Consider the following 19,579-nt stretch of genomic DNA (forward strand, 5'->3'; position numbering starts at 1 on the left):
TGGGTTGTCACTAAGAGACAACTATACAAATCCTATAAGCTGCTTATGGAATTTTTAGGAGAAGCTAAGGATTTATGCTTAGTTTGTCATTTTGTCTGCTTCAATTTCTTTATATAAATGTAAGTTTGCATGACAATAGCATCTGCCCCAAATTTAGAGTTCTGCATGCATATGCTTTTGAAGAGACAATAAGTTAGTAATAATGTTACCTATTAATATTAATTGAACATTTATTCCTTGCCAGGCACTCTTCTAAATGTTTTATGCCATTCAGTATTTACACTGTGAGGTAGTACAATGCTATCATCATGGTTTCGAGATGAGAAAGCACAGGTTAAAAAGATTGATTTAATTAAAGGTTTGCTCAAAGTCACACACTGAGTTAGGAGCTGGATTTCAGACCTCTGAGGCTTCTTCTCAGGCTCTTTGCTGGATTCTGTTCTTGGCTATTTGAGTGGACAGTGCTGAGGCAAGCATAAGAGTTACACAAAGGAACTTATTTAAATTTTTTCCATAGGAAATTTACTATTAACTAATCTGTAAAACTGCTGGGGCCAAAGAGAAATCACAATGAGTAAAACACTTGCCTTGCAAGTGGTTCACCTGAGTTCAATCCCATAACCCACTAAGAGTGGTCTCTGAGCTATACTGGGTTTTGCCCAAGAACCATACACAAAAGAAAGACATGCATCTTGTACAAATAATTATTATCAAATAATTAGTAAATACACAAATCTTTAATTATAAAGGGTGTATCAGAGGAGATACTGTTCCCTGGTAGAACGATCATGAATAGCTTTGTAGAGAAAATGACATTGAACCTCAACATCAGAGCCTATTTATTTTGTTTTTAAAACCTTTGTAAATCATCGTGCCTTAAGCTTGACATTTTGGGTTTGGTTTTTAACAAGACCGGTATTGGACAGTTCCACATCAAATTTACCATTATAGGTATAGCCAACGATTGGTTCTTACAGAGGTCTTATCTTAAATAGTTTAAGTAAAGAAGGAAATGAATTGTTGCTATGCTGGGAAATCTTGAGTAAAAACCAAAGCACGGGTCCAGGGATAACTGGGATACAGAAATTTTTGTCCATCAGTATCAGAATCCCTTTAGTACACTGCCTTATCTGTTTTCTCCCACATGCTTGACTCTTTCAGTCAGATCCCATTTTTTTTTTTAGAGGAAAACAAAGAGTAGTCTTAATGCTGAACTCTATCCAGCAGTTCCCAGAATTCTTTAAATATATGAAGTTATCTGAGAGATAGTAGTTATAGAAAATATAGTTTTGAAATATTATTTTTAAACCCTTTTCTTTTTTATGGTTTCGGACATACAGTTGATTTTGTATTTGTATGTTACATTCATTCATTGCAAAACTTAAAGTTCTCTCAAAGGTTTATTTTGTTCTGCTTTAGATAACAAAAAAGTCAACTACTCTTCTCTGGTGTGATGAAGTTCAAGTTTTTTTTGAGAAAACAAATATTAGCTAAGAGCAGATATTTGAGTTATTCTGATTTAATCAAATCTAAAGTTTGGGTTAAAAATTAAAGTCAAATCAATGTATTTCTGACATTCTTCTTGAAAATAATTTATTTATTTTTGCTATAAAAATTCAGTGGACTTAAAACACCTTAGATTCATGGTGAAGAGATAGTACAAAGGCTAAGGCACTTACTTGCCTGACACACAGCAAATCTAAGTTAGATCCAACCCCCACAGCAGTGATCTTTGAGTACAGAGCTATGAGTAAGCCCAGAGCACAGCAAAGTGTGACCCAAAACAAAAATGAGCCAGAAAAAAATACTAGATTGACCAGTTTATCCAAATTAAAATGAAACTACATAAGTAGACATTATAAGTACCTGATAAGTTTGCAACAACATTCAACCAGAGTTAAGTCATTTTATTCTACTCATTTCATATAAAAATATGTCATTAACTCCACAAATGAAGAAACTGAGGAGTTACTGAGCAGTTAAAATGATTGCCCAAGACCACATCTAGTAAATACAGTCAATTTAGAATTCAAACCCAACTCCTTCAAATCATAAAAAATGAGGTCTTCAAGTAGGATCATTTATGCACATTTCCATGAAGGAAGGAAATTAAAATGATTTATTCTGTGGTTTTGATTCCAACCTCTATGAAAGTGGTGGCTGTCATATACTAATAATCAAATTAAAATTTTCTGTATATTTTTTAAAGTCTATACGTGAGTCTACTTTTGCATACTGCACATATCAGAGTCAGACTCAGTAGTGTGTAATCAGGCTAAAAGAAGAGGAGAAGGGAATGAAATGTGTATTGTTTCTTGCATTAAATTCTCTGTGTTTACCTGCTGGAAAGTGAAACCATATCTAGTCTTTATTGCTTCTCTGAAGAATGTTACTCATTCTGTCCGTTACATTTTCTTCCATCTTCTCCTGCTGTCCTTTCTGAATGTTATTAGATTAGACAAGTCCTGGATAAAAAGGTCAGAGCAATATATAACCAAGCCCTTGTCACATTTTCTGCAGAGGAGTTCATTTGTGAATGTCTGCCTCCCGTATTCAGCGAGCTCTCATGGAGACTCCGGTCCTGCTGTTGTGGCTATGTCCAGCTCTTGAATCCTTGGGCAGAGTTGTCTTTACGAAGCTTATTTTTATAAAGGCTTTTCCTGCTTCTCCTTGAGAGTGATCAAGGGTGAGCATTCTTGATTGATGCCTGTAAGGAAGTCATTTCTGTCTTCTGCTGTCACCCGAGTACTTATTACCATCTCACTGTGGATGCAGCTCTCTCCACCCATCGATGCACATTATCAATTTTCCTCTCAACACTGTTCAATTACTTGCTCACATGCTGCATTCAGCAATTTGTCCGCGATATCTGCTTGGCGGGGCGGATAACCTCTGATTTATGTGACCGAGGCACGTCATTTAGTACGTATTCTCATAGATCAGGAGGCTACAGGGCTCTAAATCAATAGACTGAACTCTGACCTGCAATTTTTGCCAGGATCTTGTTTGACTTTGTGTATTTAAAGATTCTAGTGCAAAGTGGCAGATGCTTACTGCCAACAGATAAGATCATGTGAATATATGTCATGGGAATATACCCAGCTGACCCTACCCATACTGTGTACCCTTTTATATTTAATCTCCAGGATCTCTGATGAGGCACTTATGCAACATTTATTTCCTCTTTGCCTCTAAATTGGATGGTGTGCATACTAATGATCATTTTATTGTTGGACACATATTTTCGTGTCTTAGATACAGATTCCCTTCATTCTCCTAGCGTAAATTCATACTTAATGCTAGTATATGTTTCATGTACTTGCTATGTTGCTATCTTAGCAGAGTGAGGAGCGAGTCGCCTTACGAAATGAGTGTTTTCATCTCCTTTTGCTTGACCCAGTTCCCCACCAAAATCCCCCAGGAAATGCCTGTTTTGGGTCAGGACTGGCCAAGTCTGCGTCATGTACCTACACTGCAGGGTTACTAATGTTAGACCCGGGCAGCCAGGAAGCTGCTTCTGAAGCCGTTCATTCTGCCACCCAATTCCTCTGGGAGCCATGGTCTCTGACTGGAGGGAAAAATTGTTCTTTGCAAGAAAGGAAAAGAAATCAGTCCTTAATCAGCCCAGGCATTCCAGGTCTGCAGCCTTCCCTGACACAGAAGAATTTCTGGGAGTTTTTGTTGAATGTAAATCCAGATAGTTTTTATTGAGTGTAATTTACTTAAAAGGGTGGAAAACAGCAAGACATGTTCAAGAGAGAACATGGCAGTCCCAGAGGCTGGAGGTTGGGAGAAAGCCCCATCGAGAAAAAGAGATGTGAATTCAAGAGGGCTTGAAAGTTGAAAGAGCAAGCCAGAGGGGCTTTTAGGAGGGGGTTCTAAACAATTCCTCCAAATACATTTTCCTGGAGTTCTCTGCATACATAAAAATTATTCTGGGTATTATCACAGAGAAAATCTTGCTCTGTGTTTTCTTTTATTCCCAAAATTTTATTTTGCTAAAGGACCATGAATTACAAAGATATTCACAGTGGGGTTTTGATATACAGTGTTCCGTCACCAATCCCACCTCCAGTGTCAACTTCCCTCCAGAATATTCTCAGATTCCCTCTCCAATCCCAAACGTTCACCCCAACCCCAGCCTGCCATGTAATTGTATTTCCATAATCTTATCTAACTCCCATAGCATGTCCTTTTGGGGGGTTCACCCTTCTTTGGGTGGAGCTTCTGATTGTTGCATCTGGATGATGCCTCAGTTTCTCCAAAGAGCTCAAGATTTGCATCATAAAAGGATGTGGTCTTCAGACTGTTGTGCTATTTTAGGGTTAGGCCCTTCTAATTATCTGCCTACAGCAATCCTATTGTAAGTGAGATAGATGAATTGGCTTGCATCTGGGTGGTTCATGAATTATATTGCAGGTCATCTGACACCTCATTATCTCACCAAGTGCTGCAGAAGATTTGGGTAAAGTGAGGTACAAGGAATCACTGTCATCCCCTAGCTCATTGATTTGCTCAAGTGGGCACCAGTAATGTCTCCATTGTGAAACTTGTTATTGTTTTTGGCATATCGAATACTCCACGGGGAGCTTGCTAGGCTCTGCCATGTGGGCGAGATACTCTCGGTAGCCTGCCGGGCTCTCCAAGAGGGACGGAGGAATTGAACCCGGGTCAGCTGTGTGCAATGCAAATGCCCTACCTGCTGTGCTATCTGCTATCGCTCCAGTCCTAAGTAGGTCATTTGCCTTGCATGCAGCCGACCTGGGTTCAGTCCTAGCATCCCATATGGTCCCCCGAGCACTGCCAGGAGTAACTTCTGAGTGTATAAGCCAGGAGTAACTGCTGTGCATCACCAGGTGTGACACACACACACACACACACACACACACAAACACACACACACACACACAAAAAGCTAGGGGTACAAGGAAGGGAGCCTCAAATGGAGAGTGCTTTTACTTTCTGCTCAGTCCCTCTAGGTAGTGATGAAAGAGTGGTGACGGAGGGTCTCTGTGCTCATCCAAGTTTCTCAGGTTATTTAGTATTTTTAAGAATGAAAATATTAGAGCCTCCCGCCTACTGACTGTGATCCTGAGGTCTCCTAACCCATTTTGGCACCAGAGCAGATTCTTGCAGCCATGCATTTTGACTGTGAGCTGAACTACAACCTCGTGCAGCCCGGGGAGGGATTTTTTTCCCTCTCCACCCCATTTTTCTGAGCGAAAATGGCGGCAGCGGCAGCAGCCACGCGGTGAGAGCCACCCTCTAAGACCCCTCCACCAGGAGGTGGGACTTTCTTTAGTGACGTAGCCTGTAGGTGATCCTGGGAGGGGAGGTGTTCCCGGCGCGCCTTCCGCCCAGAGATGAACCAAGAGCCGCGGCACGAGAAGCAGAGCCTCCACGCCCACTGACTGTGATCCTGAGGTCTCCTAACCCATTTTGGCACCAGAGCAGATTCTTGCAGCCATCCATTTTGACTGTGAACTGAGCTAAAATATTAGAAACCCAAAACCGCGCGGCCGCTATTGCAGCCGCGCGGACTCAAAGTCTTCACTTTTACCAAGGAAGAGAAATTATTAGATGATGCTTATTCAGCAGGCCTGATTGTTGGGGAAAATTTCCAATCAACAATAGTGAGTTCTGTATGGAAATATGAAATGTACTCAATATATAGAGAGAATAATGGGAATATCATCAGCTACTTAGATGGGGGTGGGGTGGGAGGGGGGTGTATTGGGGTTCTTGGTGGTGGAACGGGTGCACTGGTGAAGGGATGGTGGTTTAATCAGTATTTGTCTGTGACTTAAACCTGAAAGCTTTGTATTTTTTTTGTTTTCACGGTGGTTCAATAAAATATTTCTTTATAAAAAAAAAAGAATGAAAATATTGAGTAATAAAAATTCTCTGACTCAGAGTTCAAAAATAGAAAAGTTTATTGAAAAGTAAAGTAGAAGAGAAAGAAACTCCCTGGCAAGGGAAGAACTTAGTATAGTTAACCCAGGGCTGAGTTAACTGTGGCTCTGTTTATGGGGTTTTTATAGGGAAACCGGGTCTTTGTGTTTTACTAATGACAAGAATGTTCCAGGAAATGCAGGGATCTTACAGACTAGTCTAGATGGTTAAGATCTTTTGGGTGGTGTATTTTGCCTTAGGGGTAGTCCATTATCTCTCAGAGTCCCTCTGCCGATGCCTGAGGTCTAAAGCAGATGGTCTGGGGCAGAATCTATAATGTTAACTTCTTGTTTATCAAGAGGAGCCCAGGCATTGGAAGGAATGTTAAAATGTAAGACGGAAGCTGTGAAAATGGTACAGCCCACAGCGGCTGGCAAGGGGAAAGAGAGGCTTCCTTTTTCTATAGTGCCAGGCTTGGTTTAGGGCTGGTGAAGATCACTGTGAGCACTTACGTGGCAGGGCAAGGGTACTGCTAAAAGCCCACCAGCGGCACTGTGCAGTTCTCAAGCTGTGCCTGGAAGTCACTTGATCTAGATGTGACAAGGGAACTGGTACCTGCCACCTGCGTTCTTACAAGCTGTGGATTCCCAGAGAGAGTGAAGAATTTTGTTCTTTCAGGGTGAAAGAAAGTCAGCTTGAATTCTTGATCAGGCTTTCTAGGATCATAGCCTTTTATGGAGAGTGAAATATTAGTCATATGAAATCGCTATTCGGGTATCCCAAAGAGGACTCGAAAGAGCTATCACGTCTCACTCAAGTGAGAGAAGGAATCCGGAGTTCCGACCTCCGTCGATGGTCAAGAATCAGGGATGCTGTCTCGTTTGCCACGACATCAAAAATCAGATGGGCCGGACATGTAATGTGATTCAGAAACGACCGCTGGACTAGAGCTGTTACCGACTGGGTTCCACGGGATGTCAAAAGACCACGTGGCCACCCACCAACAAAATGGTCAGACTTCTTCGTCAAAATCCTGAATGAATGGTTTGAGGCTCTTCCTGTTCCCAGAGCAAGCAGATACCATTGGGCTACACTAGCATGTGACAGGGACAAATGGAGATGTTACTGGTGCCCACTCAAGCAAATCGAAGATCAACGGGAAGACAAGTGATACAAGTGAAATCATCTTATTTTGAAAAATGCAAGGAGAGTAAGAGAGGGCGCGTTAGAGAACAAGAGAGGAGAGTGAATGAAGGGAAAGGGGGAGGAAGAGAGTGGGGAAGAAGGAGAGAGGGAGAAAGATCAAAAGTGAGGAGAGAGGTGAGGATGACGCGGACAGCAGAGAATCAGACAGCCTGCCTTCACAAGGCGGTGATAGGGCAGGGCTTTTCCCAGACTGTCCTATGTGGGACTTTGTTACTAGGGTGTGGCCAGGGCAAAGAATTTGTGATGGTCTTTTTCATAATCTTAGGCATTCTCTTCTTCTCAGACCTTCTTTTCTGAGAGGGAAAGATCCCAGTTTGTCCTCAGTTTGGTGGTGCCTCCATTTCTGCACCTGGGGGAGACTTTATGCCTTTAAGATTTGACAACCCTTCAAATCTCATCTTTGTATTATTTCTTAAAAATATCATGACAGGTTCCCCTAATTTGGTGCTACATAGCAAAACCTATGCACTGCACTGTTGTACTGTCGTCCCATTGTTCATCAATTTGCTTGAGCGGGCACCAGTAACGTCTCCATCGTGAGACTTGTTGTGACTGTTTTTGGCATATCGAATATGCCACGGGGAGCTTGCCAGGCTCTGCTGTGCGGGCAAGATACTCTCGGTAGCTTGCTAGGCTCTCCGAGAAGGACGGAGGAATTGAACCCGGGTCGGCTGAATGCAAGGCAAACACCCTACCCGCTGTGCTATCGCTTCAGTCCTATAACAGAAAAACCTATAACAGGAAAAAAAAAAGGAGGGGGATTAAAAACTGTGCCTCCCTCCACCAAAATGACACAGGGGAACTTCAAATGTCTTCACCAGAAGAGATTCCAGGGGAACAAACAGCAAGAATCCCATCATCAGAGGCACAGCCCCCGCTTCAGGAAATGGGGTGGCTGGAAGCCTAAACCAACAGTCGGGAGAGAACTCTAGGATGCTAAACACATCAGCCCAGGGAAATAGAACAGGGTTAAGTCAAAACCCTAACTAAAACTCTTCTCTTCCAACAGTGGAGCAGGAGGCGGGAAATTATCCTGAGCAGGGTACACCCGAGTCTGAACAGGCTGCAGGCCCTCGCTCAGGCCTCCTGCAGCTTCTCAAGGACTCTTAGGGGAAAAAAGGATCTCTCGGCGCGTGGATTCCAGAGATAAGTCACAGCCATCCCAAACTAAGGAGAGAGCGGCAGGGAGCTAAGTGGCATCTGCTTTAGCTTTCCCAAGCAGATCAGCCACTGGCAGCTCACAGTTGCCAGCAAATAGTGAATACGAAGAGCAGAGAAGAGGCTTCCCTATGCGTGGCCGATGTGCAGGGAATTGCACCTTTTCCATTTGGCTCCATACCAAAGACTCCACTTTTCACTTGAGCCTCACGCCACCCTTCCCACTGCCACGTAGGTTAGCATCATCCGTAGGCTTACATGGCTCTACACGGCACGTGGGCTTCTGCCAGGCACCCGTGATTTTAAACACTTGGTTATAGGCCAGCCCGATCAAACTAGGGCCACAGGCCTCATCAGACCTCAACCATGCCAACACAGGATACTTGGGCTCTGTTCGAGCCTTGCAGTGTAGCCACCACCGTGTTGTATCCAACACAAATACTCTGCAACACGCCAGATGCGCCAAGTGCTACTGTTACAATTAGATAGTCAGGACCGCACTGTCACTGTCCAGGCCTGCACAGTCAGTACCCACAGGGCTGTCCAGCGCAGAAACTCTAAATCCTGGGTCTCAAGCTGGGTCTGCTAGAACTTTCTGCAGGAGCTGCTGCACAGCACCCATGACCACATACAGTGATCCCCCGGGTCAGCACAAACTCAGAGCAGAGTCTCTGGAATTAGCGAGCAGGAATCTTGGATGGACACCCAGGGAAGTGGGTATCACAATACTGACTTATATCAGGGTAAAAAACTTTTTTTGGGGGGGGTCCCACCCGGCGATGCACAGGGGTTACTCCTGGCTCTACATTCAGGAATTACTCCTGGCCATGCTCAGGGGATCATATGGGATGCTGGGAATTGAACCCAGGTCGGCCGCATGCAAGGCAAAAGCCCTCCCCGCTGTGCTATCGCTCCAGCCCCAACTTATATCAGGGTAGAAAAGTTAACTAAACCACTACCTTTATGGAACTAGAAAAAAAAAGAAAGAAAGAAAGTCAGCAATAAAAATTAGAGCAGAAATAAGTAAGATTGAAATCAAAATGACAACACAAAGGGTGATTAAATCAAGAGCTGACTCTAAAAGAAGAAGATTGAGAAACTCTCAGCTAGACTACCCAAAAAGGGTGGGGGGCAAGGACTGGATGATAGCACAGCGGGAAAAGCCCTTGCCTTGCACACAGCCGGCCCGAGGTTCTTTGCCAGTATCATCCGTGGTCCCCTGAGCCTGCCAGGAGTGATTCCTGAGTGTAGAGCCGGAAGCAACTCCTGAGAATCAATGCCTGTGCCCCTCCCCACACACAGAAAAAAGATAGAAAACCCCTAGTAAGCTGAATTAGAAATGAAAGGATAAAAATTACAGTAAATGCCACAAAAATATAAAATATCATAAAGGACTACTATGAACAACTTTATGACATGAAATTGAAGAACTTATGAGAAATAATTTTTAGTAGAGTCTCCCAAGATTGAATCAAGAAAAGATTGAAAACATGAAGAGGCCTATAACGAGTGAGCTTATTTTCAACAACAGTTCACATTAACATAAACAGAACCTTTACTTATCAAGAAAACTCACTTCACTTTATTCTTGGTGAGTCAAATGTTTACACTAGAAATAGAGGGAGTTTTATATCAGACGTTTAAGGACTTTTATAAACTTACATCTCCATTTTACTAAAACCAGAAAATCTTAGTGTAGGAGGTAGCATTTCCAAAGTAATTAGCTTAAACTCCAGTTAATCTGACATTGACTTTCAATAATCTTAGCTATAGATAGCCATAATATCTATGACTTTTATTCATAATTTTATATGTGGATGTGATGTATTAATTTTCAAAAGACTTAATAACTCTGAAAGTTTTACTTTTATTAAGGATTTATTTATAATAGGGCTGGAGCAATAGCACAGCGGGTAGGGCATTTGCCTTGCACGCAGCTGACCCGGGTTCAATTCCTCCGTCTTTCTCAAAGAGCCTGGCAAGCTACCGAGAATATCCTGCCCGCACAGCAGAGCCTGGCAAGCTCCCTGTGGCGTATTCTATATGCCAAAAACAGGAACAATAAGTCTCACAATGGAGACATTACTGGTGCCTACTCGAGCAAATCAATGAACAACGGGATGACAGTATTACAGTGCTACTTATTATAATAATAAACTTGGATCCATTTACTAGGCATAAGTATCACACTCTATATACTTTTAAATAATTGCTTTTTTATCTCACCACAATGCTATCAGGAAAGAGGTTTCATCTGTACTTTTAGAATAAGTAAACAAAAGTTTCTTGAGTTTTAATTAGTTATTTGTGGCTGAGAACAAATTCATTGGAAAGGCAGTGTAATTATATTGCCCATGATGTTTTTAGTATTTTCTTCAAGGAAATAAAAAATTCAGATTATAATTAGAATAATGAAAACAAAACTTTTGTTTGTTTGGGGTGGACCGCACATGATAATGCTTAGAAGCTACTTCTGGCTCATTGGTTGTGACCAAGATTAAATCAAGGCCTGCTGTCCACAGGAAATGTGCTCCACCCTGTTGAGCAAGGTACCCAACTCCCCAAATAAAAGTAATTTATAGTAGAGATATTTAAATAGGTGTTCACTTGATGATTAAAAAAAAATGTTGCTTTGAAGAAATGCCTATGATAAAATGAGGTTCAAGTATGAGACTTTCCAGAAGATAGTGGGGTGGTAGAAAAGATACATCATTCCCACACATTTGGGAACATTTTTATAAAAATAAATGGTACACTTATGTATCACTATCACTGTCATTCCGCTGCTCATTGATTTGCTTGAACGGGCACCAGTAACATCTCCATGGTGAGACTTCTTGTTACTGCTTTTGGCATATTGAATATACCACGGGGAGCTTGCCAGGCTCTGCCGTGTGGGTGAGATACTCTCAGTAGCTTGCCGGGCTCCCCAAGAGAGGTGGAGGAATCAAACCTGGGTCGGCCACATGCAAGGAAAATGCCCTACTCACTATGCTATCTCTCCTGCCCAAAAGGCTTTAGGGTCCTTCAAAAATAATATATAAAAATGAAATGGTAATGTATTCAAAATGATATTCAAGATACAAACATTTTTTCTAATGTTTCTTCCTTTATTTTTATTCAATACAGACAGAAACACTAATGATTGCTCAGACGTACCAGAGAAGTCTGTTCTGTTACATCCACAGTTGTGCACATATTTTCCTGGTTCCCTTCTCTAAAGTATTTTTAACCTCTGAGAAAATCTAATAAAAACTCTAAGTCATTTCTATTTTAAGCACCATTCTCATATATAGGTATTGTCAATGCTCTACAAAGCTTGAGTATTAGGAAGATATTGAAAACATTTCCATTAATGTTAGTTTGGGGAGGGTTTGGCCCATAGAAATCTGTGCTCAGGGATCACTCCTGGTAGGGCTCAGGGTAGCATATGAGCTTTCAAGGCTAGAACCCAGCTGGCCACATGCAAGGAAGCACTTTACCCTGTGTACTATATCTCTGGCCCCTCCATTACATTTATTAAAAAAAGAAAAATGTTAACTTTTATTATAATGATAAGGATCCTAATAGGAATCATATGGTAGACCCAAATTAAGATTAATTGAGAAAGATTTAACAGAGGAACTATCTACAAAGTTATGAGTAAGATATAAGGAAACCAGAAGAAAAAAGAAATTAAGTTTTGTATTATTTTTTATCACTATAGTTTGGTGATGTTGGTAGTAGTATGAATTTTTTTGATGTTCACTGTTATAGTTACCACACCTCAGCACACCTTACTACCCCCAATGTTTCCAAGTTATTGCAACAATGAGCTAATATCATTTCTAGTTCATATTTTTATTCCCTGACTCATCTCCTGACCTCTTTGGTTATGTTAGTTTTGTAATCCAAAACTAAGGCTTTGTAACTATTTTATACTATCTATCCTTATGTCTTATTTATCTCCAAACTGTCAATGAGGGAGGTCATCAGTTTATTTGACATAATGTCCCTCTGTACCATTCAAGTTGCAGCAAGCTGGAAGGTGTCTCTTATAGCTTCATAGTATACCGTGTGTGTGTGTGTGTGTGTGTGTGTGTGTGTGTGTGTGTGGTGTATGTGTGTGTGAAGAATTCTTTATCCATTAGTCATTAAACATTTGGATTCTCTCCATATCTTGGCTATTGTATTCAGTGCTATAATGAAAATAGGTGTGCTTATAGCTTTCAAATCAACGTTGATGTGTTTTGAGAGCATATGCCATGAAGTGAGATCCTTGCGTCATATGACAGCTCTATTTTTACCTTTAAAAAATCTCCAGGGGCTGGAGTGATAGCACAGTGGGTAGGGCGTTTGCCTTGCACGTGGCCAACCCAGGCTGGATTCCCAGCATCCCATATGGTCCCCTGAGCACCGCCAGGGGTGATTCCTGAGTGCAGAGGCAGGAGTAACCCCTGTGAACTGCCGGGTGTGACCCAAAAAGCAAAAAAAAAAATCTCTATACTATTTTTCACAGAAGCTGAACCAGATGACATTCTTACCAACAGTAAATGTGTTGATTTTATTTCACTGAATCCCTGACAGCATTGGCTGTTTCCAGGTTGTTTGTTTTTTTTTTTTTTTGATGGATGCCATTATTACTCGTGTGTGAGATGAAGTCATATTGTTGTTTTGATATGAATTTATGTAATACTAAGTGATGAGGAACTCTTTCTCATATGTCAACTGGCTACTGTATTTATTCCTTGGTGAAGTGTCTATTTATCTTCAATCTCCATTTTTTTATGGAGTTCTTGGTTTTGTTTTTGTTGACTTTATTTCACCATATATTTTAGGTATTAGCCCTTTATCTTATATTGAGTGTAAATATATATTCTCTCCTGATCATTGGCATGTCTTATCTTAACCTGAGTTCCTTTTGCCACAGAGAAACTTTTTGATTTGACATAGTCACATTTTCTTTTCTTTTCTTCTTTATTTTTTTTTTTGAGAGGGGTTCAGGGGCCACATCCAAAGGATACTCAAGGGTTACTTTAGGTTCTGCACTAAATAATCATTCCAATGGTGCTGCAGGGACCATATAGGATTCTGGGGTAAAACCCAGGTCGACTGTGTGCAAGGCAAATGCCCTATCTGCTGTACTATCTCTCCGACCTCGATTTGCATTTTATTTTCATTTTGATAATCTTTGCTAGTTGAATCAAATTATTCAAACCACCTGGAAAATTTCTGTAAAGTTTCCTTCAACGTATTTAATGAATTCTGGTCTACTTAAGGTCTTTATTTAACTTTAAATTTGTGTGTGTGATTAGTTTGAGATATGGACCCAGTTTTATTGATTTTAAGAAAAATTTTACATATGGCTACCTCATTTTCCCAAATTATTTGTTGAAAATATGTTCTCGCTTCACTTCATGCATTCATCACTTTATCACAACTATTTATCAATTTAAGGTTTTATCAGATGGACTCTCAATTCTATTCATTAGTCTGATTATTTTTATTCCACTTTTGGTTACCCTTAAAAACTACTTAATAATTACTATTATTAATATATCATTTTATTCCCTTTTTAATTTTTGGGCGGGCCACACACAACTGTGCTCAAAGCTACCCTGGCTCTACAGTCATGGATCACTCCTGGCAAGCTTCTGGTACCATACGGGGTACCCAGGATGGAACCTGGGTCACTGCTTAAAAGGCAAATGACAAGTCCTGTACTGTTGTTGCTCTGCTTCCTTTTTATTTTTTTGTCATTTCTTTATTGTTGTAAAGATTTCACTTGAGATCTGATGTGAAATTTATGTCATTTCCCTTTTAACTTGTTACTTTAATTTCTCTCCCCCCCCCTCTCTCTCACACACACACACACAAACACACACATTCTTGCCATTTTGGTTACAGTGAGCCTTGGTGCTCCCCATTTCCATCTACTTTGTTTGGCATTCTGTGCTTCTCTTAGACTGAGGAAGCCCTCAGCTATTATTATTTCTTCCACGAGCAATTCTTCCCCTTTCTCCTTCCTCTTCTTCATTCACTTCTATGATTTGTAAGTTGTTCTCTTTGCTACTATCTTATACATACCTAAATTTTCTTTATTTGGGGGGCATGTGGAGGGGGTATTGGGCCACATCCACCTGTGCTCAGGACCTGGTCCTGGCTCGGTGCTCAAGGATCACTCCTGATGGTCTCCAGGGGATCACATATGGTAGAGGGATAAACCAGGAAGGGCTGTTTGCAAGGCAAATGCTTAACCTTCATGGCATCTCTCTTGTTCTTCTTTGTTCATCTAGATTTTTTTATTATTTCTTATTGATTGATGATGTTATTGCCTTGTCATTAGGGTCACTTATTCAGTTTTTGACTTCTGCTACTGTGCTGCTGAACCCTACTACTATATTTGGATTCTTCAGACCTATGTGAATGAGTTCATGTTTTGCCCCATCAATCTTTATCTAAGATATTTTTTCCACAGAGAGAAAAGTGCAAAAGTGAATTTGGAGACCCAAATGAGGAATAACAAGACTATTCCCATTATGTCATATCACACTAGAAATATAAGTCAGTAAAATTAAGTAATGCCAAAAATAAGAGATATAAACATGGAAAATTTAAGTGTCATTGATTGAAGATACTACAATTGTATTCTTTAAAATCTCAAAGTAATTGAATAAATAAAACTTATCCTAATAGTATTTAGTCTGTTAATTTGATTAAAACATATGCAAAATTCGTTCATCTTTCTACTAAGCCATCAAATGTAAAATAGTTTCACTTAGGGAAAGCTAAGAGAAGTTTGAATAGATTTTTCAGATGTACAACTTTCACAGTAATTAAAGTATAAAAAAATATTTGATAAACCAAAAGGAGACTGAGTAAGGGGAAGCTATATTCTACTCATAAGTAGGAAGATTTCATATCATTAATCTAGCACCTTCTGAGGGATACTATGAAACTATTTAGTGCTGTGATATCCCAGACTACACTGAAGAATGAGGTTTAGGGGCGGTTGTGATAGGACAGCGGGTAAGGCATTTGTCTTACACATGGCTGACCCAGATTCCTTCTCTGGCAACCCTTGTGTTTCCCTGAACACCATCAGGAGAGATCATTGAGTGCAGAGCCAAGAGTGAGAACCTCTGGGTGAGCTTCCCCCGAAAAAAAGAGATTTATTTACACTGAAATAGAATGATCTCTAGGTTAGAGTTTAGGTGAAAAAACAAAGATAATGTAAATTATCTAGCCAGAGCATATATTCTATGTGTAGGGGAAAATGTCTAACAACATGTTGATTCAGTTACATATATTTTATATTATAGCACTGTAGCACTGCAGTCCCATTGTCCATTGATTTGCTCGAGTGGGCACCAGTAACATCTCCATTGTGAGACTTGTTGTTACTGTTTTTGGCATATCGAATACGCCACGGGGAGCTTGCCAGGCTCTGCTGTGCGGGCGGGATACTCTCGGTAGCTTGTCAGGCTCTCCAAGAGGGACAGAGATATCTAACCCGGGCCAACCATGTACAAGGCAAATGCCCTACCCTTATTTTATATTTTATATATATATATAAAACAATTGAGTTAAAAGTTTATCTGAGTTGAATCATGGTGCTTTGTCCAATTTTGACTCACAAGGATAGAATTTTCTACTCCTTTTTGTGCCATCAGTACATTTGTCGATACAGAGTTCAGTACTGAACTTAGTGTGCTATTTTACAACAGTCTTTTGCATATTGGTCTTTTCTGGCCTATGATGACATCTTTAGACAGGTGCTCTGAGAGACAACCAGTTTTGTACCCCTTATGCTCTGGTGTGTCACAGTAGAAAAGCATAAGCAAAGTAGTGAAAGATGATGGTGCATCCTTGTACATGGGAATGAGTGGAGCTTTCTTAAGTGTCTGGGGAGGCAGTTGCAAGAGCAAGATCTTTCAATAACATTAATTATAACATACATGTTATGATTACTGAAAACCAGATAAGAAATTAACTTAGATGTCTAAGCATATTCAAGCCTCACATTTGCATAGGAAATTTAATTTATTGAACTTCTATCGCAATGCTGTCATGTGACATCTAATAGCCTACTTCTTCATGGAGAACCTGACAAGCTACTGAGAGTCTATTGCCCACTTGGGAAAGCCTGGCAAGCTCCCTGTGGCATATTCCTATCCAAAATACAGTAACAGATATACACATACCTCTTGGAGAGCCCTGCAAGCTACCGAGAGTATCCTGCCCACATGGCAGAGCCTGGCAAGCTACCCATGGCATATTTGATATGCCAAAAACAGTAACAATATATCTCATTCCCCTGACCCTGAAAGAGTCCAATCATTGGGAAAGATGAGTAAGGAGAGGCTGCTAAAATCTCAGGGCTGAGTGTAATAGAGACGTTACTGGTGTCTGCGCGAGTAAATTGACGAACAATGGGATGACAGTGATACAGTGATACAGTGAACTTCTATCAGAAGCTACTGTGTGAAATTAAAGGAAGCATTCACTTGCATAACCATATCTTAAAGTCCCTGGGGCAGATAATGCATGTGTCCATTATCAGGTTGTACAAAAGTTCAAGCCAGTAAAATTGTGCTGATTTGCAGGTCGCTCTTCCAAAGATTCAGTGGGTCAGATATCTGTTCATGTGGACATCGCTACTGTGCCGGGAACTGGAGAATATAAAGTCATTGTAAAAGGTATATTTCTGGCCCAGATAAATTAAATATCCTTGAGAACTTCAAAGTAATAGTGATATTTGAAATGTATGTCTCTCTTCGTTATGTTCTTTAAATGTGTGTTAAATTACTGTAGGGTATGCTTAGATATCAGGCTTTTTATTTCAAACTAAAAGAAAAATTCAATGATACAATACAATGAATGCCCACATTGGGGCAGAAGGTAGGAGGTCACACCTATGGGTTAGGGGTTACTCCTGGTTTTGTGCTCAGAAGTAACCCCTGACAGAGCTCAGGGGATAATGTCTGGTGCTGATACTGATTCAAGTTCAGAATGATGCCAGGCAGGTCCTTTACCTCCTGTAATATCTCTCGGGCAACTCGCCCACATCGTTTAAAGTACCTAAATGATTTTAAAAGATTGCTGATCACATTTCAGAACCTTACACACTGAAAATTCCTGTTGTTAGCATCAATAAATATTTATTGAATATTAGTGCCATGATTGGCTCTATAACTTGTTAAATAAATTCTATTCTTGTTCCATTAAGTCAACATGTTTTATTTACAAATTGGCAAACATTTTTATATGATTTCTAACAGCTGGTTTGATTTTTAGGTAAGTGGTTAAATATAATTATTTTGTATTTTAAAAATACAATCTTTTTTTTTTCTTTTTGGGTCACACCCGGCGATGCACAGGGGTTACTCCTGGCTCTGCACTCAGGAATTAACCCTGGCAGTGCTCAGCGGACCATATGGGATGCTGGGAATCGAACCCGGGTCGGCCGAGTGCAAGGCAAATGCCCTACCCGCTATGCTATTGCTCCAGCCCCTAGAAATACAATTTTGGGTCAGAGAAAGAGAACACTGGGTAAGGCACTTGCTTTGCCTCTGGCTGAACCAGATTTGATCCCCAGTACTACATATGGTGCCCTGTGATCCCTGACTGCAAAGCAAGGAGTAAATCCTCAACATTGTGGGGTATAGACCAAACGCCATACACACAACAACAACAACAACTGCAACAATAAAAGCACAGCTGAACGTAGTAGTCATTTCAAAGGTGGTTTATGGATAATAGTCCATATTAAATTTTTATATACTTTTGTACTTATTATATTAAATGATACTTACTTTTTTGTTTTTTAATTTTTTTAATGAATCACCATGAGATACAGTTAAAGACTTACAAATTTTCGTGATTATGTTTCAGTCATACAATGATCGATACCCATCCCTCCGCTAGTGCTCATTCTCTACCACCAATGTTCCCAGTATCCCTCCTGCCACCCCGACCCCATCCTCCCCAGACCCCACCTATGATGGCAGGCATTTAAGTGGATCGACATGGAGAGAATCATGTTAAGTGAAATGAGTCAGAGAAAGAGAGATACAGACAGACAAAGAATGACTGCACTCATTTATGGAATATGAAGTAACACAGTGAGAGACTGACCCCCAAGGGTAGCAGAGATAAGGGCCAGGCAGATCACTCCAAGGCTTGAAAGCTGGCCTCACATGCTGGGGGAAAAGGCAGCTGTGATAAAGAAAGGACCACTACTAATATTTACTTTTATTCAGAGCATTATACCCCAATATGCTTTTAATTGCAGTAACTAATATACTTTTATTCTAAAAGTAGAACTGCTGCAATCTATGATGGATTAGACTCTGGATTGATAAGAACATAGATGAGTGCTCGTTTAAGGATACAATCATTGATCTTAAATATTTTTAAAGAATATACCAATGTACATCAAATGCTCAAAATTCTATCAACATATCATGTTGGCTGTTCTAGCAGTAAGGGTACTTACATGTATCATCAACCAAAGATATGCAAACTGTACAAACAAAATATAATGTTAATGGGCTGTGATCAGAGGCACAGAGGTAAAAGAGCGTGTCCTTGGGGCTGGAGAGATAGTTCAGGGGCTAAAACACTTGCTTTGCACACAGCCAACCCCAGATAGAACCAAACCATATGTGGCACCCAGGAGCGGGAGTACCACAGAGCCAGGAGAGGGCCCTGAGCAAAACTGAGTGTGTCCCCTACACCCGACTCCCCACATACAAACAATAAACGAACAAATCACAGGAAGAATACTCAAATAAATTGTTTATGATGCATAAAATTGGATACCAAGCATAACATAAACAATTAGTGATTTAAGATTAGATTCTATATTTAACAATTAGTTAAATATGAACCCATGTGAATATTTATAGTAAATCTAGAGTTTTATATACATATAAATGTTTTATATATTTTAAATATAAATATATGTATTTATATACTTTAACATATAGTATGTAAACATATAAATATATTACATATTTGAAATATATACAAAGATAAATATATATGAATATATTTCTATATGTTGTATGTTGAATCCAGGCTAGAGCGACAGCACAGCAGATAGGGCATTTGCCTTGCATGCAGCTGACCTGGGTTTGATTCCTCCGTCCCTCTTGGAGAGCCCGGCAAGCTACCGAGAGTATCTTGCCCACACGGCAGAGCCTGGCAAGCTCCCTCAAGGCATATTTGATATGCCAAAAACAGTAACAAGTCTCACAATGGAGACGTTACTGGTGCCCGCTCGAGCAAATCGATGAGCAACGGTATGGCAGTGACAGTGATACAATGAACCCCATATAGA

The 19,579-nt window shown here is 40.4% G+C and overlaps 1 protein-coding gene across 1 annotated transcript in view; it reads left to right on the forward strand.

Annotated features, from left to right (window-relative positions):
- Nucleotides 1–19,579, forward strand: part of UNC13C (unc-13 homolog C) — a 473,794-nt gene that overhangs the window by 447,742 nt on the left and 6,473 nt on the right. Inside the window, exon 30 of the mRNA XM_055126062.1 lies at nucleotides 16,842–16,934. Coding sequence (XP_054982037.1) covers nucleotides 16,842–16,934 — 93 coding nt within the window. The remainder of the gene's footprint in view (nucleotides 1–16,841; nucleotides 16,935–19,579) is intronic.

Source organism: Sorex araneus, chromosome 2 (assembly GCF_027595985.1).
Source record: "Sorex araneus isolate mSorAra2 chromosome 2, mSorAra2.pri, whole genome shotgun sequence".
Taxonomy (NCBI): domain Eukaryota; kingdom Metazoa; phylum Chordata; class Mammalia; order Eulipotyphla; family Soricidae; genus Sorex; species Sorex araneus.